The 25,187-nt window shown below is 43.7% G+C and overlaps 1 protein-coding gene across 1 annotated transcript in view; it reads right to left on the reverse strand.

Annotated features, from left to right (window-relative positions):
- Window positions 1–25,187, reverse strand: part of LOC121621573 (neurexin-3b-like) — a 200,720-nt gene that overhangs the window by 26,802 nt on the left and 148,731 nt on the right. The window contains exons 13-15 of the mRNA XM_041958047.1: window positions 15,323–15,494; window positions 3,978–4,288; window positions 685–687 (exon numbers count right to left, since the gene is read on the reverse strand). Of these exons, the coding sequence (XP_041813981.1) occupies window positions 685–687; window positions 3,978–4,288; window positions 15,323–15,494 (486 nt within the window). The remainder of the gene's footprint in view (window positions 1–684; window positions 688–3,977; window positions 4,289–15,322; window positions 15,495–25,187) is intronic.

The following is a 25,187-nucleotide window of genomic DNA, read 5'->3' on the forward strand; positions in this document are numbered from 1 at the left end:
ATATTTCTATCACCTGTCACCTGGACGTGAGGAGCATGCATTTCCCAACCGGGCAGGACGTGACCCCCTTTGAAGGTGGCATTAGATAATTGTGAGATGACTAACAGGAAAAGGGTCATACAACAGGACCATGATGCAAAAAGGCTCAGCTTGCTTTGAGAACAGGGTAAAGAGCAGCAGGAGCACTCCACAGATGTATATGACGGACAGTTTAAAAAAGGATCCAAAATCGATGCAGCAGGACCAGAGATAACCTCTTTTTTGCTCCACTCATTCTTCTTCCTTGTCGAAACCTGCCACCTACATCACCCACGATGCAACTCAACATCTGACAGAAATCATTCGTCGATTCAGGTGTGCTACGCTCATAACAGCCAATGTGGCTTGAAGCCGCGATGCTCGAACAGAGCCAAGGAGCGGGCTACAGAGGTCTGGCAAGTTCACTTCTTTCAAACTTTCTTTCAGTTTCAAACTTGTGATCTTCAGTCCCAAGTTGTTGCCTCAAGTGACATCACTTTAAGCAATTTATCCGAATTTGCACAGCTCCCTGTGGAGCCGCAAAAGGCTTTATATAACGATTTTTTTCACATGTAGAGTGGTACTCCACAAGACTTGTAAACAGACTTTGATGTGGAAAATTGGTGGAGTTGCCCTTTAATAAGAGATCATCTCCCATCTCCTTACCGGCTTTTCATGCTGAGAGCTACTAGTGGACTTTTAATTGTGCGTAACTTCCAAAATTATTGTCAAGCCATTTAAATTTCAACACAAGCCACTTACTGTATGAACACCAGAGTTCAGACAGCCAGCAGAGTTTATGTCAAAGTGTGTATTTTTTAGCGGAGAACAAGTTGAGACTCTGAGACTAAAACACAGCTTAAAGTAAACAGATTTATAGCAGGACAATATTTATTCCATTATTCTTGTTTATATATATATTGACCGTTGCATTACTCCTTTTCAAGACCTTATTTACTTGTCTTGCCAAGTCAATAAAGAACTAATTAATATTTATGATGATGGAACGGAGAAAAGTAAAGGGCTTCTTAGAGATTTGTTCACGGTCAACTTTTCAGTTGTACTCCTGCATGATAAAGAGCAGATATCGAATGTGAATAACTTACATACAGCAGTGCGACAAGAAACATAACCTTCCCTGTTATGTTAGCATTTTCTGTGTGCATGCATTCCCACGGCTATGTGTCGAAGGCACGCAACTGAGGCTAACACGGTTAGCATTAGTCACACCCCCCCGACCTCTGATGCACATGATCAAAGAGATGTTCCGACTGTTAAATGGATGAAACGCAGAATGATGAGTCGGCTTTGAGAGCAAGACTGTGGGTGGGCGGTGGGTGTGATGTTCAGAATGAGCCAGCTCGTTGACATATCTGGTGCCAGGGCTCAGACCATTTATAATATTCATGAATAAATGGATATAAGGTGGCACAAACTCATTAAAATCGCTGTTACAGCAAATGTCTGTCTTACACTCAGAGTCCCAGACACTTCATGTTGTTGAAAAATAGATTACAAGATTATCTGCATTGCTACGGAACCTTTGCCAACTGAAAATCTCTCAATTACTAAACAGATAGAGACAGAAATGCTGTTTGTAAACTTGATTCACCTGCTCTTTGGGTTAATGTTTCACTAGTCTTTGGTCTCCTAGTGGGCCACCGAATGACAGAGTGTCCAAGCAACACAGCGACAGAGAGAGAGAACAGACAGACAGAGAGAGAGAATGAAACATGTCTGTCGTGTCGGTGCGTCCCAGCAGAGCTGTCATTAATTAAGCCTGAGATTGGTTCTCTCCACTTCCCACCCCTGTCTCTCATTCTGTTGATCCTGAGCTGTCGAGGGATTCGTCACTTCTCACCTCTGAAAAAGAAACAGCGAGTGTTGGGGAAGTGGACCGAAAATAGACGCGCAAGAAGATACCAAAACACACACATTTCTGCCGACACGTGCGTGCACACACCCTCCTCCTAAAACAGCTGCACACACACACACGCGTGCGCGCTCGAGTCCGGCACCGTGTCAGATACCTATAGTTCTCTTTCGGCACTGCAGTATATCACTAATGATAGCTCAAGTCCCTCAACTCCCCTATACTACCCCGAGGGGTGGAGAAATCTGCCAGACTGGTACAGGTCCTCTCCTTACTTCTCACACCACGGTATTTGACAGCCAACTAGGGAACAGCAAAATTAAAGGCCTTGGCAAATGAAATTCTGTGACAGAGCGGTGTGAATCAAAGCAGACGCTGCCATGGGAGGTTGTGGAAGAAGAATGAACAAGGCGGCGCGCCCTCAGAAGGAATACAAAAGTACAGGGAAAAGTTAGTGAGGGCAAAAAAACTAAATTTCTATTGTTAAGTTACCAAAGCGCATCACCCGGCATCTAACGGCCGCACGCTGGGTACTGACAAATGAGGTATCGCTTCATCATTTCACCTTGAAAAAGAGAGTGCCTCAAATAAAAGCTCTATCATGGCACACAGAACGTTATTGACTTCCTTTGATATTAATAGCCTATGACACAGAATGCCATTTTCCCTGCGATGTCGCCTTTTTTTTCTTATCTGATGTGACCTTGTTGGCGGTGCTGGAGACGGAGGGGTAATGGATCTCAGCTCAGTCATCATCACTGGGCATTATCGATGCTACACGCAGACAGAGCTGATATGGACCGCTTGGCTTTTGCTTCAGACTTGACAGTGGGTCTTTCTTTGCCAGTTCTGTCCAAATCACAGGGTATTTAGCGGCTTTCTAACAGATCTGACTCTGGATCTCCCCTGACGCTTGCGCTGATGGAGACGTACTGTACAAGTGTCAGCACTGACATGAAGGGCCATCATCACTGCACGCCAGGCAATCTCTTTTTGAGGTGAAGAGGCTCGTAACAGTGGTCCCAGTCTGTCGTCCACCGACCAATCTCTCCCCCAGCCCTGTCTCACTCCTAAGGGAGAGTTATTGCTTTAATATGAACAACGAATGGTTGAATTTGTCCTCTGGGTGTCAAAGGACCGCTCGGCGTGATTACTTTCTCGGCACGGCGGTGACATTCATTGGCTTGGACTCGGGACGTATTGGAGAAAGGCCTCTGTTAGGCTGGATTGGGTGAGTGACAGATGGAGACGGACAGAGACAGAGAGAGCGAGAGACAGACAGAGAAAAAGAGAAATGTAGAGAAGGGGAGCAGTGGTGAGGCCGGCTCTGCACACCTCAATGAACAGCAGCACTTCAACCCCTGATAGAATGAGAAATACAGTATCCTGACCTTGACTGATCAAGCAGGGAAAAAAGCAGCGCGTCCACAGTCCACCCACGCACAGTCGAAAAAAGCCACAGAAGCACATGAAATAGATGAGGACGAACAAGATGCTGTTTGTTTTTTTTGTGACATTTTACATTTTTTAGACCTTATTATCAAGAAAACAAAACATTTAGCCCCCAGACTCGGGCTGTATATCCATATCTCCAACAAGGAAAAATGCAATTGAACGGCACACTGCTCGACACTCCGAATGGTAAACAGTGGGTTTAAGTCTGCGGTTTGACATTTTGGGAAATATGCTTATTACCTTTCTTGTTGAGAGTTAGATAATAAGATTAATAGCACTCTCATATGTGTACGGTAAATATGAAGCTGCAGCTGGTTATATCTTGTTTGTTTAATCTGCACCAACACTTAAGAGTTAAACGACAATTCAAATCTTTTATCATTTTATTTTGGATTTTTAAACAGGGATTTATGCACTAGGATATTTAACGGACGTTACTGCTCCTAACCAAGAAATAGTCTGGCCCATAACTCCTCCTAAAATGGTGTTTTTTGTACAGATTAAACAGATGAGATATGATGCGTACTGTAGCTCCTGAACATCTCGAGGGCGTCCACGTTCATTCCCTGTTTCTTTCAAGCATGAGGACACACAGAGGCACATGTCCGTCCTCGTCTCCCATCAGCCTTACCTGAATAGTGGGTGGCGAGCGCTGTTTGCGGGTGGTCGTGGTGGAGAGTGTGGTGGTCGTCTCAATGAAGGTGGTGGACATCTCCGGCGGCACCGAGGTGGTGGTGCGTGCCGCGCCCCTGCTCGTCGGCACGTCGCCAACGAGCCGCACGCTGCCGTTCACCTTGATGTTGACGTGGCCCTCTGCGGCCATGTTGAGGACTTTGAGGCCGTTGTAGTAGAGCCCGGACAGCTGGCCCTGGTAGGGTCGCTTCCGGTCGTTTCCGCCGATGGAGATAGTGGCCTGGGTGTTGAAGATTGTCAGCTGCCGGCCTGGCGCAGGGTCGAGGGGAGCGAGCGTTAGTATGTTTATGATGGAAAAACCATAAAGCACTAACTTTGGCATGCACCGCCTTTAAACTACACCTTCAGTGCGAAACGGATGCAATAAGAGAACACTTCAACAAAGACCAACTCTGTCAACATATTGATTTACTGCTTGATTAAATGAGTGTTGATGGAGTTGAAATGGTTAAATATGTAACGGTGATGCAACATGCTTTTACACCGATAAAAGTAACCACATTATCTGTTCTCAACAACCCCACCTCTCTGTTCATAAAAGACTGCAGCTATATGCGCTGCTATCTACAGTAGGAAGGCTTTTTCCCTTTGATATACAAGAAAAAACACCCCTGAAAGAGACTGAAAACACAGCTGAAAACAACAGACACTACGCAGCTACAGCAGCATTATCGCCAGGGAACACATGCAGGTGTGAAAAAATGTTTGAGAAACGAGCTGGAACACGTGCCACGGGCACTCTTAATATTCTCTGGACAAAACAGTGGACTCGTGCGGTAAAATGATTAATAAATACATATACAGGCTTTGGCATATTATGATAAAGTATGAGCAATACACACTCACTACATGCCACGGTGAATTTCATTAGGAGAAGCCTAAATATCACTGTCAAAACACACTGCTCATGCATTAATTATGAAATGAAACTACACCAAACTCCCGCAATACAGGAATCATAATTAAAAATCTCATTGGTATAATTTACAGACACATAGCAGAGCAAGCTTGCTATATTTGTGGCATGTGCACAATTATAATGATAATACGTTGGGTATGGAATGACAGGGATGGGAGGTTCATATCACACAAGTAAAAATGAAATAGCACGTGTGGAGTCATGCATGCAGCAGCAATGGCATTTACCAGACCTGTCTGTGTTTGAGCGATTGTTAAAGGGACTTTATAATCAGGTTAAGATGTTTATGTGCCATGAACTTTAAATGCAGTTTATAACGATATTATGTCGACTAAAAAAAAAACAAAAAAATTCACACGCACCAAAAATAGAGGAGGAGCAGCCTTTTTAAATCCCCGCAAATGTTTTAAACATGTTTCAAACATGCCGACTTGTGATAGAAGAGCACAACTCTATCAGGGCGCAGTGCACCTTGGCAGGCTCGCTGTGACGCTTCGCTGTCAGAACGGCTCCAATTAGCTCTCCATCACCAAACAAGTGAGGATTTCATCATGTGTGATGTGTTTAACTACAATCAGATAAATTGCAGCAGGGAAAAGCACCTGCTGTTTGGAAGTTTTTCAGGGGGATATGCCCACTGATTAGTTTGTTCTCAAACATTGCAGAGGATTTGAGCCATGGGAGCTAATTCTCCTCTCAAAACAATCGGCCTACTGTTGCAGCATAGATAATGCCACCTCCTACTCAATTTTGCAAAAAAAGATTTGGAGCACCTGATACTTAAAATCTTATCGTTGTTGTTTATAAAATCTCTTCCCAGTCCCTTTAACTGGACACCATGATTCAACAAAATTTAAAAAGATGACAATGACAAAAACGGGGAATTAAAAATAAAAAAACAAAGGAGAGAACAAAAAGTAACAATCAACGCTTTGTTTTACCAGTTTTTTTTAAAGGGTTTAAGGGGTGGTTATTCATTCTCAGAGGTTGAAAGGGAACAAGCCAATGAAATGACAGAAAAAGAAGGAAAAACATTCTAGAAGTTCGATAAAGATTTACCTTTCTCCTGAAGCCAATCTTCTACTGGCCGGGTATATTTGAACGGGATTTTCTTATTTGCCATTTGATAGCGCTCAATGTCGCTGTTGCCTTTAAAGTTTGAAAGTTTAACAAACAGCTTGAAACAGTTGGCAACAGCAACAGACATCACACATTTATACAGTGGTTTATAGTGAGTTTTATCTTTGTTTAGAAATATTTATAAAAGCTTTATGATGATTTTTTTTTCAAGTAGCTTTAGTTTAACCTTTTAAAATGCATATTTATATAGCACACTCCACACCTATATTTAACAAAATATCCATGGATTAAAAGCACAACACATATCCATAGCAATCATGGAAAAGACACACTGCATAAATAACCTGTAACAAACACAGAAAATAGATCATATCTGCATAACAAGTCCTATAATACATTCATCATATCAAATAATGAAGAGAGAAGAAAGGCTCAAGGGCTTGAATAGGTAGACGTGCATTTACTGCCTTTCTTCCAGGCAAACTGGGGGTAATTAATGTGCACTAATTTTCCCTCTGGACACCACCTGCTTTTACATTTCAAGGGCCATGGAGTGATTCAGGTTAGTAGCGTGTTTGAAAGGAAGCAGGGTTGCGTGGGGGGGGCAACAATGGAGAAGGGAGTGGTAATTTGAGGTACTGCAGACCTACTGGGAGCGAAGTCCCACAGTGACACAGATTTAAGGAGGACAATGCATACAAATGAGATCATTACTGACATGGTGGGAGGCCTTTTGGTTAAAAAAAAATACTACCCAGCTGCCACGTTCCCCTCCTCTGAGACCGTGGCGAACATGTTCCAGGTACATGGGAATTATGGATAACAGAGCGCATTTTACAAGGAATGTTGCGTGTGCACATTATTTCTGGCATGATGCGATGTCTTGTCGTGTGCGCGCCAGGATGCAATATTTTGTCTGACAATCACAGAGGCATTCCCTCTGAAAGGCGTCAACGCTGTGAACTGAGACGTTAGGCTCCGGCTTCAAACACTTTCAGGTATGACAGAAGACTGTGAAGCCTGCGTGGAATTATGAATGACGCCATCATGCCACTCAGTACCCAGGTGGCAAGGAAAAAAGGCACCAGTACGGCGTCGTTTATAACACAAGTGAAAGGGCAAGGCTTCATGATTGTGAGAAAAGGTCTTCTGGAATGTGTCGAGTTTGGCTGCCAGAATTCTCTCAGGTGATTCATCTGTTGACATCATCATACACACACACACAGACTCATGGGGACCACCTGACTGAGGGTGTGACCGTAGAGTTTCTCGCTACAACATAGACCATCTTAGAGCATTTAATTTAATTTCTCTCTTGGTTCCATTATTTACTGCGTACCTGCTTTGGAATTGCGTTGTTCTCACTTATGCTCCAAAGTGCTTCGCTAAACCATAAGCTTGTCTCGGTTTCCTCTCCCTCCCTCAGCTATCTTTCTATCGCTCCCTTCTACCGTACCGTCGTATGCTGAGAGAAGCCAGCCGAGAGCTCCGTTTACGGCCAGCTGGGCAGGAGTGTGGATATGGCTGCAAGGGAGCTCAAGGAGCTAAAGGACTGTGTCTGCAGCGCGCCAGCAGGTTAATCAGCTACTAGCAGGACTCCCTCCCCATTCCTTTGATCTCAAGCAGGTTTCGTGCGGCAGCCAAATACACTCTCCTCTGGACAAGGGCCACAGAGGGAGGCACGGTCGTTGTATGCGAAACCAGGGGACAGACGGGACGGTGAGGAGTTTGGGGGAGTAGGTTAAGGAGTGGGGTGGGAGTAACAGGGGAGGGACAATAAAAGGCCTCCTACAAGCCGGGAGAGGAATCTCATCTGGAACAGAGAGACACAGGGAAAAGCTTGCCGTGCATTGCTAATGGCAGGGTCTCAGGTATAGTCCTTACATTGTTCTAGATGATTAATGAGGTGACAGTCCTCTTGTAATGAATACACCACAAGCTAATTGTCCAACTAATGAGAAAAATCTCTCTAGTTTGTCAGTTTGATATTCAATTTCTAAAGGTGACTCCAGAATGAATGACCTTGCCAATAAAAGCACTATTGTTTATTATAAGATCTCTCTGCCTTCAAGGTTTTGGCTTTTTTTTTTCTTTTTCAAAGCAGAATGGACACTTCTTCAAAGATTTTTCATCAACCTTTCAGCTCTGAAATGAGGAAAGTGCAATTTAGCGCTATTATGTGTTTGATGTTTTGTCACTGCCGAAGAGTCCATTTTGGTCTAATCTAAAACCTACACAACAGTTTTTGGGTCATACATACAACTAACAGTAGATTCCTGTGCACTTAGAAAAACAATGAAGATAAAAGTTGTGTGCTTGGTATGGAAACTTTGTTTAGTTGGGTCTGCAATGGTTTCGTTATGAATCTCAGGCACTGAAAGCAAATGTCTCTTTTCTTTATATTTTCCTTTAAGAAATATTCGAGCAAACCCATATGAATCAACTCACACAAACCTCTTCTGAAAGGGTTTATAAAGTTCTACCATTACTTCCTTAAATTGATTCAACTCCTGCAAGAGTATGTAACTTCTGAAATACAACACATTATTTCATTTACAAAAGAAAAAGTTTAGTTAATGAGGCCTCGTTCAGTTCGACACACTCTGCAGCCTTACTTGGTCTGGTATGACCAGCGGCTTATAGCGATTAGTATAATTAGTAGATAACCATATATTATATTGTGGCATTAGGTATAAGTGGATTTGTTCTGGACGTCATTGTGCATATTTGTGTAGTTCTGGGCGCCTTTTTTATCATCAAGCTAAAGTCAAGCTAACTTTTTTTAGTTTTAATTTACAGTTTTTCTTTTCTGTTGAACAGTAAGGTAATAAATTGAACAAGGAATGCATTTCACTGCATTTATGGCTCTTCTCTTCTTGAGCTACTGTTACACTATGTTTTAGTATTTACCATGATCCCCACAGGATCTTTAAAGGCCCTCAGTGCATGCTGTGTGTTGAATACTATGAGCAAATAGCTCTTTTATGAATACAAAAAGTTATAAACAGGTTGGGTTTTTGCACATGACAAAGTTCTGCTTTTGTGGGCTTCAGTTAAGGCGACGTCATGTAGTTATGTGAACCAATCAGGATTTAACAGCGTCTAGATCAGAATGTTTTGACAGTTACGGGTTTGTCAAATCTGCTAAAACCACACCCACGCAGTCTTCATGAAGCAGAGGGTTGTGGAATGTTTTGTTGTTGTTGGTGGTGGTGCTTATTTCGTTTTAAGGGGCTTTAATTTCGATCCATGCATGTAGATGAGATGGCAGTGACACAAAAAAGACATCATTCCTCATTATTCCTACTGTGCGCTGTTGACAACTGTATCTGCAAGTGAATCCACATTTTTTTGCCCACTCACAAACATCTACGTGCATTTCTGGACAACTTCTTATCTATTCTGTAACACACTGTATGTTCAGAATATGTCAAGTGTATTGCAAGCACCTGCACAGCTGACTGGCTGAATGCAGACCTGTGTAAATGTGCTAAAGTCCTACATTTTTAAAATTTGTTGCATTTTTTTTGTGTTTGTACGCAGTTTGTGTGTGTGTCTCTCTCTCTCTGACCATTTTTTTTTTCTCCCAGCCAAAACAATGTCTAAATGTTTCCCCTTTGGTGGCAGCCATTCAGTCAACACAAACACTGGCACGGCGACAGTCATCTGCTGGTTGGTGGCTTCGCTCTATTCAGCCAGCTTGCCAGACTAATCTCGCTGGGGTTCCATCACAGGGCCAGTGCTGAGAGCGCATCAAAACTGTGAAAATGGCTACCGTGACAGGCTCCTGGCATTCTCTCCATTTGGGGATGATGAGTACATTTGATATACTGTGGCCCTGTCCAAAAATCATCATTCCACCGCTCAACTCCACAGCTAGCTGTTGCAGCCCCCTGGTTATGAATATCCTGCGCCACCCACCTGCTTTCCAATCTACACCTGACTTTCATCTCAGTCTCTCCTTCTCTCTCTCTCTCTCTGGCTTTTCATTCATCCACCCAACTATCTTTGCATTCTCTCTTCCTCCTCAGCCCGCCATCCATCCAGCTATCATCTTCTTCTTCGTCTGCACCCTCTGATTCTCTTTCTCTCCGTCTCTCTCCAGTGCAATCAGCCTTCCTTGCTCTTCTTGGCTGAATAAGGCCGCTTCAACCGCAGCCACTGTTCTGGTATCATTTTTCTGCTTTTCACTCACTCTTTATTCCCTTTCTCCTCTTCTCCACCCATCTATCTGTCTATATGCCAGCTCTTTCTCCCTTTTGTCAACTTATTCCTGTCATCTACTCCATTAAATGCGACTGTATTCCCTCAGTGGCTGCATTTCTTTTCTATTCACCCATGTCGCTCTGTTTCTCCAGCTTGCTTTCCCTCTCTCGTCCTTCCATTCTCTCTCAGATGTCAGACAAAGCCACAGAGTAAATTCATCATTTATCAGGTCGCTCTGAAATTTATGGTGTTGAAAGGATGAATTAGACTGGCGGCTTCGACACTCAGCTTAGTCTGAGTTCTGAGAGCGACAGAGATTGTGTCTCAGATAGGGCTAATCATGTTTGGCCCCGGGGACGCGTGGGGATTTATCTTGCTCCCGAGGAATTGTTTTGTCTGTATTTCAAGACAAAGATTGGCAGATATGTTGAAACGGTACAACTCATTGTGTCTGTTTCAGGTTGCAGGAGTTGTAACATGGTGTGCATCGGTGCATGCATCCATGTCTTTGTCTGTGTGTGTCTGAGTGCATGTGTGACTGAAAATGAACACAAGGCCGTTCTCATTATGACCGACCCTCTTGTAGCCACCACAAATGCTGGAACACACACACACACACTGACGCACTTTCCCCGAGGCGCAAGCAGAGTAGTTAGGCCAATGGTCATTCATCTGAGACAACGCCTGAACCTCAGCCAGCTCCGGCAAAGTGTGATGCACAATTTCCGCCTGGCTCGGTCTTCAGATTCAAAGATTCAAACTCACGCAAAAAGATCATGTAATCCAAAATCAAAGAGTGCAGGGATTCGGAGTGTTATATAAGGAAATTGGAACCCTCTCACTAAACAAAGACAAGCCCCTGCAGTAATGTAGCTTGTCACAAAAGTACACACGATTGCAGGAGGAGATGCGCGGCCCTGATGAACAGCGAATGGAAAAGGACGAGAAACGGGGATAAAAAGGAACTTGAGGACAAAAAAAGAATGGAGATCTGAGAGGGCACTGTTAGAGGAGAGGAATAATTAGAGAAAGGGAGAGACAAAGCAGTCAACACACATACGTGCATTCAACGCCCACACACAAACACACACAATGAACACGTGTAAGCTGCAGAAGCCTGATGGAAATGCTGCTGTATGGGATCAGTGTGGCTGTATTGTTGTATAGAAGAATGAGACTGTGAAGCGCAGAAGTCCTTCTCTGTCTTATTCCTCAATATTTACCAGCATCACACTGCGCAATTTTTATCTTGTAAATCTGTTCGTGACAATCACTGTTGGTAAACTGTGTGTAGATTAAATATTAGTTTAGAAAAAGACGCTGAAGCAGGTGTCTTGTGGGCTTAGCGGGCACGACGACCTAGGATCTTTATTACATGTCAGCCCGTATGAAAGCAAAACAAAAAAATGTATGAAAAAGTTAAAGGATTACTCCAACCGAAGTCAAAGTGCTGAGATCTTTGAACACAGAACAATGTAACGGTGAAGTCTGATGGGGCAAGAAAACAAATGGACGGGTTGTAAATGAGCCAGCAGTGACCAGTTTGCATTATCTCATGTGATCCAATACAACAGCTCTGCCACATATTCTACCTTTGTGAAGCTTAAAATGGTCAATTTTTGTTCAAACTTTCCAATGTTAGATGTTAATTCAACTGTATGTTTATTAATGAGGCCACAGTTAGTGGTGGTGTTTTATGTTATTTACCTTGTATTGAAATGGGTTCTGCCCCCTCATGTTTCTAAAAGGGTTGGGCATTCGAAACACCTCTCAATATAATGCAGTCCAGTTAACCACTGCAATCTATTACCTCATTAATAAACATACAGCTATTATCTTTGTGAAGGTAGAATTCATGCTGTTTCATTGGATTGCATTAAATCTTACAGGTGTACCTATTAAGTGGCGACCACTTTTTGTACGTGTATTAATTCAGATATAAGGTCTAAGACGAGGATGCATAGACTCAGTCAGTTCCTGAAGGGCTGCTGGTGCATCTCCAGCTGCGACCTGTAACATAATTTTTCATATAATACAGCACATTCATGATGGTCATGTACATGGCAGCATTAGTTACTCTCATCTGTGTGTCTATGCGCATGTGGTGCTACGTTAAACATGACCCACTTGTCACCTGCTCTTGCGCCTGAGATCTAAACAATGTGATAAAATCTTAAGGAGGACTTACTTATTTTATCTTTTTGTTCTATAGTTTAATTCCCTTGTATTATTTTCTGTGTCTTTTATTCTGAACTTGCTAAATTGGAAACTGTAATAAAACAAAGTATGAAAAAAAACAGGCTTTAGTTAGATTATCTACAAGATAAGACTAAAAATGAGCACAACTGTTATGTTGGTAATGATGTCTTATTTCACACTGAAACTGTGTGCACACAATTACACCAAGCACTGAAGGTTAAAGCTGAACCAGACAGTTGTTGTACGCTGTTGCTGTAAAGTGTGACGGCCGGTTTGAGTTCGAATTTTACTGTTTATCTTTCTTTTCTTTTCCAAATACGTTTAGCCAACATGGAGTTCTGTTTAAAACCTACATGATGGTCTGACTGCTCGTGCTTCTTGCCCCATCTGACGAATCTATATAATCAGTAATTGACTGTGACTCTAATGTTATTATAACTGTTAGGAATGATGGACAAAACAACAAAAATAAGGGCAAAGTTAAAAAGCAAAATTGTCTACCAAAACGTAGCAGTAAACCCAGCCCAACATTGCTCTAGTCATACTTAGGACTCAGGTCTTGGTGTGAAAACCTCCTGCTGCCATTTAAAGTAGATCCTGATGCCTCTACTCTACTTCGGTGGGCCAACTTTTCAAACACTGCTGTTGAGATGTCCAATTTACACGCCTCAGGGTATTTTGCGAGCAGCTTTGAATGACAAGCAATCCACCAACACCTCTGTCTTCACCTATTCCCTACCAGGGAGAGAGGGCATGCCCAGATCCGGTAACTGTTTATTGAACGACCTGAGAGCCTTGTGGCGGCTGCTGCCTTCAAGTTGAGCATTAGGAGTGTGAGAAAGCAGTCGATGAGTCTGCACCCTAACATGTAATTACTCATGAGATGACAACGCCTTTACAAGGGAGGGAGGGCGAGGGGGAAAAAAAAAATCAATCATCGTTGAATTACTATCACTGAGTGCCCTGCAAATTACCTGTGAAGAAGAGAAAAAGAAATTACCACGCATTCGATCCCTCGACCTCAACTCCATTCCAAGACAATGGCAGGCGGACAGAAAGGGGAACAAACCTCAATGGGATCACTTGGAGGGAATCCAAAGCTAAAAAGGCGACTTCTCTCTGTTGTGCATTGCTTAAACTGAGACGCAAGCCCCATTTAGCAGTCATTCCTGAATAGCTGCTGGCTTTGGATCACAGATATTGACAGATGTATTGATAGAAGGCTGAGAAAACAACCACTGAACGCTGATGCACAAGGCGCTTTGAGGTAATTATGAAGGTGGTAGGTGTTCGAATGTTATCTGAAATTACTGGCCATTAAAGATGGAGAATTCTTGCGGGGCCGAGACTGAAAGCAGCAGGACGAGGCAACCAGCTCAGCGCAGCAATGCAGTGACATTTGTCTGATTAGTCCACTTCCTTCAATGAGCGTTCATCCGCACGTGACGGAGACGTCACTCCAGTGCGTGTTGTGTGCCACATTTTAAGGAGTTTCTCGGTAAAAAGTGTGGCCGAAATGCAGTTATGAAACCCGTCTAACTTTATCTGTTCAAAGAAAAGCGAAAGACAGCCGACGGCAAAAGAAAGCCAGAGACAGAAGAGATTAACATCACCTGCGCTGGCATTGAACCAAACCGAAACAGCGCCAGGTCACGCCAGGAGAAGATGCTGCCCTGTCCTCGGTGAAGGCATGCAACAAGGAGCACGCTGTAGGGCGGCTGAGACATAGGGCCGAGAAGTGAAGGGGATCAACTCCTATTTGTTTGCTCCTTACCACTGGGTATCATCAGCGTTTTTTACTCTGTTTCTTTTCTTCTGCTGTTTGGAAAGTGAGCTATTTCGGCTGGTGAAGCGCAGTTGTGTTTCTGGAGACGTTTCTGTTCACGTTCGCTCCACATCTGGTAATGTAACGCTATTTAATCTTCGACGCTGTCGATTTATTCTACGTCTGTTTCTGTCCAATTACGTCTTGCTGCTGTGGCGCAATTTCACCTCAGAGATCAATGGAGTTTCATATTATCTTTTGTCATCCCAACTTCTCCTTGCCTCAACTGCCACTTTGTGCCCATGTTGCTTCCCTGAGCGTCTGCTCTGTTTGACTAAGTGAAATTGAAGAGTGGGTAATAGGGAACAAGGAAACAAAGGTGGCCTCTCCTAAGCCGGCTGGCATTGAGACACAGGTATCAAAGACCATGAGAGCCAACTTAATTTAATGGAGTGTTAAGTAGAAGCGGGAGAGGATTTTTTTCCTCCCTTCCTTCCCTCTCTCACCCTTTCCCTCACTCCCTCACCCTGCTAGGTGAGCAGCACGTCTCTGTGCCAAATGAAGGGAGTGCCTGAGCCTCCAAATGGAGCGGGCTCCGTTTGATGACCCTATTTGTATTCTGCTGCTGTGCCGCTTCTGCTGACCTGGGAATGAGAGATACAGGCAGGCAGCAGCTTTATCTGGCCAACAGGCCACCCTTGGTTTCTGCCTCTATCCTCTCCTTGCTTGCCCGACGACCAAATGCCTCTTGGTGCCTTTTAATCCCTTTCCTGAAATGAACTGGCCAGATGCTGCACAGTTAATGCCTCTTGCAAGACAAAAGATTCTAGCTCGGTGTGCTCCTTTCCTGTGGAGTCAGCTGCGAGGGCATGAAAGTAGATATTTTTGAGGCGTTTGCCAAAGGAGCATAGTGTGTGCCAGTTAATGCGCCGGCATGACTCTTCGTCCTCTGGGATGCTTTACTAAGAAGAACAGGAGAAAGTGAATCTTTTTGTATACTGTTGGTCGTGCCCTTTGCTTCAATAAACAGGTGGTGTCCAGTGGTTTTTTAAACTAGAATTCTACTCTAACTCTTGCAGAAATTCACCAGACACAGGAATAAGAGCGGCAGTACCTGTGGGGAAGTGTTCATTGACTGGCCAGTTGTCCACCTGCAACGTGGCATTGCCCCCGTTCCTGGTGAATCGGACTAAATGGTATTTGCCATCGTTTACTGCTGTGGTTGCCTCCTTAACGCTGATGTCCACAGTCCCGATGTTGAACGTCACGCCTACTTTGCCTTGTTCCTGGAAAAGACACAAAGAGAAGAAGAGCAGAGTTAGTGATTTAGTGATTAGTCCAATTTTGACTATGAATGAATCCAAATCTTTGAATACAGAATTGTACAGAGATTCCTCCCAAACACAAGGAGCAAGAACAAGTCGCACCAAATCTGTCTGATTCACCAATGAAAAAAACTGAACTGCCACTGTGCCAAGATTCTAGCTATTGTTGTGCAGTAATTAATTAATTATGCAATAAACTAACTGTAAAAAGTTCAATAAAGCTACTTGGATGAATGCCCTCGGCTGGTGCTAATGGTGAACTACTCAGCGAACCTGAGGACGCTACCGCGCTACGCTTCATTATACCACTGTAATGTGATGAAAATAGGCTGCCAGCAGAGATTGTAATGATGAGTAATGCTCCCTGCAGCCTGTCACTGCAAAACTGGCAGGACAGATGCCTTTTCTGCTGCGGTCCTTACAAGCTGCATGAATACCATATGTTTTGTTTAGCTCCTGAAGCTGAACCAGTTTTACCGTGTCCATAAATCGTGATCCCTCCCCATCATTTCCTGACTCCTCTCCCCTCGACCCCACTAATTTTCATGAGCTGCCAGTGTGTTTTATCGCGACTGTTTGCGTATTCATGGGCATGTAGGTGTTACAAGCAAAAGGTTTTAGAGCGGAGGCAGGGCTTGAATGAGCGGCGACGGGGAAGAGCTGTGCTTTCTGTGTCATTTGTTTTAATCCCCCACAGGGAATCTCGCTCTGTAATTACCTACTTTAGAAGCCCGAAGCAGAGGGGCCGTTTCACATAACAAAACCAAAATTAAGAAGGCTTGCACAGGGGCAGACACATATAGTTGACCGATCAGCTGAGACACTGGCCCTGGCTGACGATGCTGTACACACCCAGATGATATCAAGCTGAATTTAACAACGCTCATCGGCACGAGAGCACTGAAAGGCTTCAAGACTAAAACGTAAAAGACACACTTAAACTTGGGGATCTCTATTTAATGTTACAGACTCTTAATACCATAGCAGAGCATTTAATAAGGCCAACCTATACTTAAAGTCTCTCATGCTTTTACATTCTCAAATAATCCCCAGGTCGAAGAATATAATACTAGAATACTACACCAGACTATGATAGCAAGCTGCAGTCTGTAGTAATAAATGAAGCGTGTCATTTTATTGGTGCCGGCAGGCCCTTAGTCTTTAAGTTTTGTTATCCGGCAACACATTTTGCTGAGTTCGTTCACTCTGCGTTTTTTGCTGTTTTTATAACAAGGAAAAAGAAACACATTAGAGATCAATAAGGAAAAAATAATAACTTTTAAATCAAGTTTGTTCCTACGTTTCTATTCCTTGAGTAGAGCACCTAGGACAGTGGAAGAAAGCAGACAGTTCTCTTTTCATTTCCCTACATTAGGATCCTGTTTTTGTGTCTTAGCACTTCTGGTGTCGGCACAGTGCGTCCAGAAAGGTGATCTGCCTTCAAGCTTTTAAGGCTTGAAAGTTGTCCACCAACCCTGAAGTGACTGCAGTTTCCTCAACAAGTCCTTTTACCTGCCAAGACAGTCTAAAGTCATGCACTGTATTCAATGCCTCACTCGTACTTACAATTAAAACATCCTCTGTCTTTTCATGAAAAGAGATACAGCACAGAATTACAGTGTGCTTGAGACCATAAAGCAAGGAACGACAGAGCGGCTCTCCTCTGTAACAACCTCCAGCTCGCCTAATAATGGAAAAAGAATGTCACCAAAGACACGAGAAAGCCATCTCCTAAAAGCCGAGGTACGGGCTCAGAGTGGGAGCCAGACAAACAGAATATTTGAATGCACACTTAACGTCTCCGTCAGAGAAGCTGTAAATGGGCTCTTAATTTAGCTAGTTGTCATTAAAGCACAGAGCGACAGACGAGTGCACGCGGTGCCCACAGTGGCGTGCAGGCACGCTCGCCGATTATCCTGCAGCAAATACACACAGTCCACGCACCTAGACGGGCTAAGGTAAGCACACACACGGGTATGTTGATGATTTAATGTGACAAGGTGATGTTCAGTGTGTGTGTTGTGTGTATTGTACCATGAAAAATACTGCTAAAGCACCGTGGCTCTCCTGACTAATGACAGGACCTCTCCCTGGTAGGAAAAAACCACTATGTCTGACGGCCTGGGCGCATACAAAGCACAGACAGACACATCAGCACTTGTACATCCACTGTGACCTTCAGAGGCTCTGGCAGCCCGGCTCTCCTGTGTAGTCTCATCAAAGCCACATCACCGACCCACTAATACCTACAAACAAAGACAGATCGTCACCCCCCTGGCCCTGGTACAAACAAACAGCAAAACACAACAATTGTACACCTCTGTAACCGTCGCTGAGTGCCTCCGGGCGGTGTGCAGAGAGGGAACGGTGTGTGGAGGTGCCTCACAATGGCACAGCAATCCCTCTCTTCTTTCTTTCCTCTCTCCCTGCACTACTCCTGTTGTCCGGCCACCCTCCCGCCTCAGCCACCACCACCCACCCACCTGCCAGCCCACCCCGGCGCTGCAGCAATGTTTGATTGACAGATCCAATTACGTTTTTTATTGGCCTGTCGCTCGCGAGGTGGGAAGGCACTTCATTGTCTCCCGAGCAAAGGGGAAAAATGGCTATTGTTCTCTTAGTGGAAAAGATGATGGCCACTGTTCCAGGCGTAAACAAATGATGTGCGGAGAATCACTTCCACACTTCCACACACTCGAATGCAAACAGAGGGCGAAACACACACACACACACACACACACAAAGTCATAGAGTGTAACCTTGTGCAAAAGAATCTGTGTTTCAGTAGCGTCACACAGCAAAAAAGACACAAAGCTGCGTCCACACATTCAATCAGTCGCCCTCACTAACCCTCAAAGCAAACACTTTAAATATGACATTACAGTAGGGAAAGTGGTAATTTACTTGTATGATGTGCTAAAGCCCTTTCATACACAGGCATGCTCCCACACTCTCTATTCAATGCCAATCAACAACGCTGACTGTTTTACCGCTATAGGAATAGAAGGAGATTATGTTGGCGGTTTGTTTGTGCGTCACTGAAGTGTACAGTATGTGTGGGCATGTTGTGTTCACACTCTGTGTAAGTAAGACTGATAAATGTAATTCCAGCGAGCGGCTGCCCCCCTCTCCCCCCTCCATTATGAGCTGGCCCGGGCTTGGCACGAGGAGCTCCAGCGGTCCCACGTGACCCGGCACACACTGACATCAGTAATAAGGCCCGCCGCAATCCAATTCAGGGCCGATCAATGCCTCCAACACAGGCGGTGCCCCGGGCTGAGCGAAAGAGAGAGAATCGCTCAAAAGCAGTGGTGGGCGATCCTGCAGACAGCCATCACAGACAGGCCTTAGTAGACAGCTGCTGTACTGGGGACAAGAGGCTCACAATAGACCCCATCCCCAGCTCACTGAATGGTCATCCTGCTACGCCACAGACCCCAGACAGATACATAGATCTGAGAGGCATTTTATGGAGTTGAGAGGGGCAGAATTAGCACATTTAGCTCTGCTGGGGAGGAAAAAAAAAAGTTGCCAAAAGGAGTATGGAGAAAGAAATGAATAGATTTATGTGATCTATGTGGCAGATATTCTCTATAAGAAGCTGTGCATTGAAAATACTTTAAGGTCAGAGAATGTTATTAAAGTGGGAGTTTCCCACCCCCACAAAACGTATTACATTGCAATCAAACCTTGATTGAAATCGGGTACGGACACAGAGTGGTTGGAGTGGGACGACTCCAGCGGATCTATATTAAGTCTCAGTTGGGAAGGAGGAAGATCTGATATCAAGAATGTGAACATGTCCCACGGTGGGAGTTTGGGTTACATATCCAGCCTTTCATCTGACATCAGCGCTCAAGTTAGCTTTTGTGGTCAGGGGCCATCAAAACTGGATCATGGAAACAGTGGAAGCAGAATCAATAGAGTGGAGAAGCTGGGACGATGTGCGAGGCGGCGGATTGATGCACCTGGCCTTCGCAGTGCCGAAGTCATTTATCGTCAGTAATTGACAGAGATAACTCATAGACGGAGCAGTGATTTGTAGCTGTCTGTTCTTGTGTGCATCAGGCTCGAGAGTCAGAAATTTGCTAAAGGGTAGGATGTTAGAGGCTGTCTAAGAGGGGTCTGTATGTGTGTGTGTGTGTGTGCAAGTCATTTCCTCATGCACAGAATGTACTGACAACTCGACAGGCCTAAAGCCAGGCAAGAGCCCATGCAGTATATTTGTTGTGGTCTTGAAGGCCCTAATTAAAGATTTTCTCCATTTCAGAATAATATCAGCGGATCAGTGGCACAAAGTGCATCTACAACGTGTACAACCAAACATCTTGTGAATTATTGGATCAAACCTTTCAACTGTAAAAAAGTGAAACGCCCTGCTGCAGTCACAATCCCACAATCATGACCTGGAAATCAAGCTTTGTTTGTAAAAGCACGGGTTCCCCAAAAATTACAAAAATATATTTTGCCACTTAGCTCTAGTAGCATCTCGATGTGATTGTTTTGATCTTATTTGTTAAGCTTTTGAGAGCTTTCTACGTAAACCCCAATTTGACGGAGGTAAATGGAATTTAAAGTATAAGTCTGTTGACATTTTTCTGACTTTTCTGTCAAGAAATCCCATTAAAAGACCAAATCTAACAATAGTTTTGCAAGCATTTTAGGAGTATCCAAAGCCTGATATATGTGTGCTCTGCTGTTGATGTGAGAACACATCAAGTAGCCACATTGTTACACTGATTGTTACACTGATTGACATGTTCATTCATTACAACATGGGCATTGTCATTTATTTCGACTAAATCCCACATAGACCATCCTGCTCATGTAAAAACTCACTAGAGCAAAAAATGTGTATTAGTCCGCCACTGAAAATAGTCCCCAACAAATGCACTATTTATTGTTTGTGAGTTAAGCCTGCCACACTCAGGGTGCTGAGGTCGAACAGCAGTGAGAAATGGACACATTACTCATTTTGATCTTTTCATGCGGTTTGTTGACCTTAAGAAACATGTATGTAACACCAGCCTTCATTTGTGGCGCTCACAGCATTGAATAAGCGCACTGAAAAACCTGAACCGCAATGTGTCTTACTAAAAACAATGTCCCCGTAACTCTGGATAATCCACAGAACACACTGTCAAGAGGTTTCATGGGGGCTATTTCTTTGATAGAGAGTCGTTTCTTTGAAAACCTGGCAGTGTGAGTTCTGTGGATTACACACAGGAACAAGGCCAGTGACTCTAAAAAGAAAAGTTGTGACTTTTAAATGTAATTTGTCGATGCTGTGAGCACTTCAAAACAAATTCCAGTATCCTCTGTGGTATTGGTGTTGCAGACAATCCTCAGAGACGGACATCTCAAAGCCTGGGCAAATAAACCAAAACTGTGTGCATGGCTGGATGTCATGAGTGGCTACTGTACACATGTTTTTGTTTGTTTTTATTAGAATGAACTGATGGCTTAATTAAGCTGGTATACTGTAACTCGTGGGCAATATAAATATGAAAGGGATAGAGAGTCTTGAAACAGAAGTAAGGTTGAGAAATACACGTTTTAATGTCATGAATAAAGCACAGTTAGCTATAAATGCAGCTGCTCTTAGCGGTGATGCATGTGAAGTGCTGCCACACTAATTTTGGAAAGATACACGCCGCAGTGGGACTAAAACTCTGCAGAAACGGTCTCTCACATTAGAAGCGGAGGCTGCAGGTTTCAGGGCTCCTGGATCTGTACGGTGACGGCCTTAATGCACTATTCAAATAAACATCCCTCTGAAAACTGTGAATTTCCATTAATCATTAATTGGCTCAAAGGTTCATTCAGACATTCATAATCGACTACAGAGCCGTTGTGAAAGGCGACGTGGGAGGATACGAGGCGCAGAGGCCTGGTGCCTCTGAAATATTGATCACACCTAAAAGAACCCAGAGGTCTAACACAGGCTATATTTCACACCTGAGAGGGCCAGGAACAGCTTCATCGAATGGACAGGAACAAAATGGCCTCCACCTTGCTTTACTTAGAGCTACGGTAGATAATTGCTGGGGTAATACCGGTGAGTCCATTAGCCAGTTGGTTAATGCCCAGGAGTGCCAGCTAGTGTTAGCCCGGACCGAAGAGGAAGAGTCATTGCATTTTTAATATAAACACAAGCAGCAGCGTTGCCGGGGACGGTAATGGCTTTGACTCCTGCGCTCGAGCTCAATGTCAAACTCTGAGTCTCGCTCTTTGATCCTCTGCTGCAGAATATGAATCGCGCAGGGTCAGCCTTATCAATTATTTACAACCACTCTTTCTCTATTTCCTGTTTGTCCGCTCTTGTGGCTGTAACTTGCCCTGACACTAATGGTGGACGGCTCGGTGAAAACATTTATCAATGTTACCGCAGAGTCCTCTCCAGCTCCATACTATCACTTTCAGCCTTTTGGAACTTGGAGTACTGACACTGCACTGATCCTAATCATCGCTACTATACTTTACTGCATGTGCCTTGACTGCACTGTCTCTGTGAAGTCACTGTCCCTGAAAGAACTTTCAGCCGCCGCATCCTGCACTGACAATGAATCTTTACCTAATTTCAACAACTACAGAATATAAATGTTTTCACTTTAATATATCTTCACTCAAAAAAGGCTTTTTTTTTTCACCAGGCCATCAGATCTTGCACAGCAGTAAAAGTAGCAATACCAGAGGGTAGTGTCGTGTAAAAACACTCAGTATGGAGAATGGCATATTTCAGAATAATATGTATTACTGGATTCTAATTATTGATGCATTAATGCGCTCATCACTTTAATGTTGTAGCTGGTTTAACTACTTTATGTAGTTTATCTGATGGGGAGCTTGTGAATTTCCCCTCAGGGATGAATAAAGTTAATTTCTAATATTACATCATAATGTAGTCGTTGATCACATCTTGCATTATTAAACTTCATCTTGATCTTCAAAGTAACTAGTAACTAGTTGATTTTACATCCTTTTCATAATTATTCTCAATTAAATGCAGTGGTGTAAAAAGTACAATATTTGTAGTGTAGTGGAGTAGAGCTGCAAAGGAGCAAAAATACAAGCATCTTAGAATTGTACTTAAGTGCAATACTGCTGCAAATGTACTTAGCGTCAGGTTGGTGATGTGGCTGTGTTGAGCACTGCATTACTGCAACATTTCACTACTGTATATGTCATATATTCAAATATTTAAAAAAAAATGTCATATTAAAAGAGCAAATTAGGTTTGATTGTTGCAAAAAAGATAGAATCATGCATTTCCTCAGTCCAAACATCCAAGTTATTCATTCACTTCGAAGTTTTGACACAAACAGCGCAGCTGAAATCTATTTTCCACTTTCCATCCAATTATGGACCTTCATAAAATATATGACCAGATATTACTTTGTTCCAACATGTTATTATAGACACCATTTCTAGAGAGCAGATTCATTCAAAGGTGCTGAGTGTTGCTCTGTCTCTGTTTATGGTTAGGACTCTACACAGCTGAAGTAATTATAATGCATACTGCATAATTACAAGCTTGCTAAACCACAGAAGCGTGGTAAAACTTCAGCCGTGCATTTTCATCTGCCTGACCTGCTGCTACACTACATTTGCACCATTACAAAGCACAGAGCGCCGGCCAACCACAACATGCAATCAGGCCATATGCAAAAGCAAAGGTGCTCAGTCACCTGCACACGCACGCACACGCACACGCACACACACACACATACACACTCCTCTCTCTGGTCATATTAATACTGTGCTTGGACTGATGTTTCACAGCAGCTGTTGAGAAGGTGCTGGGCATAAATCATCAGTTTGACTGCATTTACTCATTGTGGATTCAGATTTCATTTACTCACTATAGCCCTGCACACCATTAAAGAAAAAGCAGGCTTTGTGTGACCTCACACTCCACCATGTTGGACCACAGGCTCCCCGTGTGCCAGGGGGCTCATTTAGAAAAAAAAAAGAGCCAATGAATGGGATTTGCGCTAGATGGAATAATATGCTGTGAAAGTCCATTAGGGACTAGGCTAATGAAATTGAAACAGCTTGGTGATCAAATTAGAATCTGTTCGGCAGATATTTAATTTAATGTGCTGCTGAATTCGAGCACTTTCTATTTGGTAGCCGCAGAATGAAACCAGTGCACAATAAATCAGGCGCGGACACGATTCATCCTGCGTTCTCTGATATGAGCAACTTTCTAATGTCTGTGTTTGCACAAAGTCTACTAACTGTTTCTGAAACAAAACAGGCTGTTTTAGGGTTTTAGTACAAATTTATGGAAAAAAGCATACAGTTCCAGTGTGCCACACACACACACACACACAAAATCACATCGAGACTTTATCTTTGACCTTTCAGAGCGTTTTCCCATAGAGAATACCTTCAGTCACAATCACATGCATCGCTGCAGCTGCTTGGTAAAGAGTCACGGGGTGAAATTATTTGAATAGGCACACAAAAGATTTCAGGTTGTTTGAAGAGCCGCCCTCTGTATTTTGCACGCTCTCCCTATCATGTCTGAGGTAATATGCAAAGCGAAACCACGCGCGGAGATGGAGAACAGGAGAAGGCAAAAAAAAAAAACCAACCCCAAACCCCTCGACGGTTGCTATTTCAGATAGCTGATCATCATCCCAATTAACAAAACCAATGGTAATTATTGGAGCAAAAAAATCCAAATTCTAAATAAGCGAGAAGTCGTGCCACAGAGACTCTTTCTAATAAAACGGGATGGGCAGAGTTGCTCTCTAGTCTTGTGTTTCGTAGCCACGAACACGTCTTTGAGCGTCGAGCAAAGCTTGGACCGCAGTCCATTGAGTGAGAAAAAAAACGACAGACGTAGAGATGGAGAAAGAGAGAGCCCCAGCTTCTCACCCATCTGTTTATATACACATACTATTCTGGGCATGCACTTCCAGGCACAAACAGACGGGCTGATGAATTTAAACTCACAAATATGCACGTGAACACACACACACACACATTTTTTGTCACAGCCCTTGTTTGTTCAATGTTGTCTCTGCACGCTGCATTAAAATTAGAAGCGCTATCACCCACGTGCCCGGGAACAGGTGTTAAAATGCTAATGCTAATGGCTGGCATCTACAGCAGACAGTGTTCTGATCCCTCGCTGGCTATGTCAGGTCTAGATTGTAAAGGGTGAAGTGAAGTAAAAGAGGGGAGGGGTGCTTGTTCCCCAATCACAGGAGAAGATGAGGCAGAAAAAAGGGCCCTCCTCTATTCTATTCCAAGAGAGGGGGGTGGGTGGGGGTGGGGGTAGGTGCCAACAATGGTGCCAGAGCTAGTTGGATCGTCCTGAAACATGCTGGCAGCAGAGGGGTAGGTGGTCTGTTGCCAAGGGTAACCTTCGTGGGATCAAGACTCTACCCTCCACCTTGCCTGCTGAGGTATCAGAGATGAAGGTGGAGGGAAAGAAATGAAAAGCCTGGTACAGGAGGAGAGAGGCTATGAGGTGAGATGGAGAGAGAGAGAGAGCTGCAGAAAAATGATTAACTGAGAATGGAGTGCATTAGGCACCGTGGTCCCAACCACCCTTTTTCTTCTTTCCATTTCTCTCTGTCTTTGATAGTCTACTGAAGAGGAGATTCATTTTATTTTGATTTGAGATTCATTTAGTTTAAA

This window comes from Chelmon rostratus, chromosome 18, assembly GCF_017976325.1.
Source record: "Chelmon rostratus isolate fCheRos1 chromosome 18, fCheRos1.pri, whole genome shotgun sequence".
Lineage (NCBI taxonomy): Eukaryota > Metazoa > Chordata > Actinopteri > Chaetodontiformes > Chaetodontidae > Chelmon > Chelmon rostratus.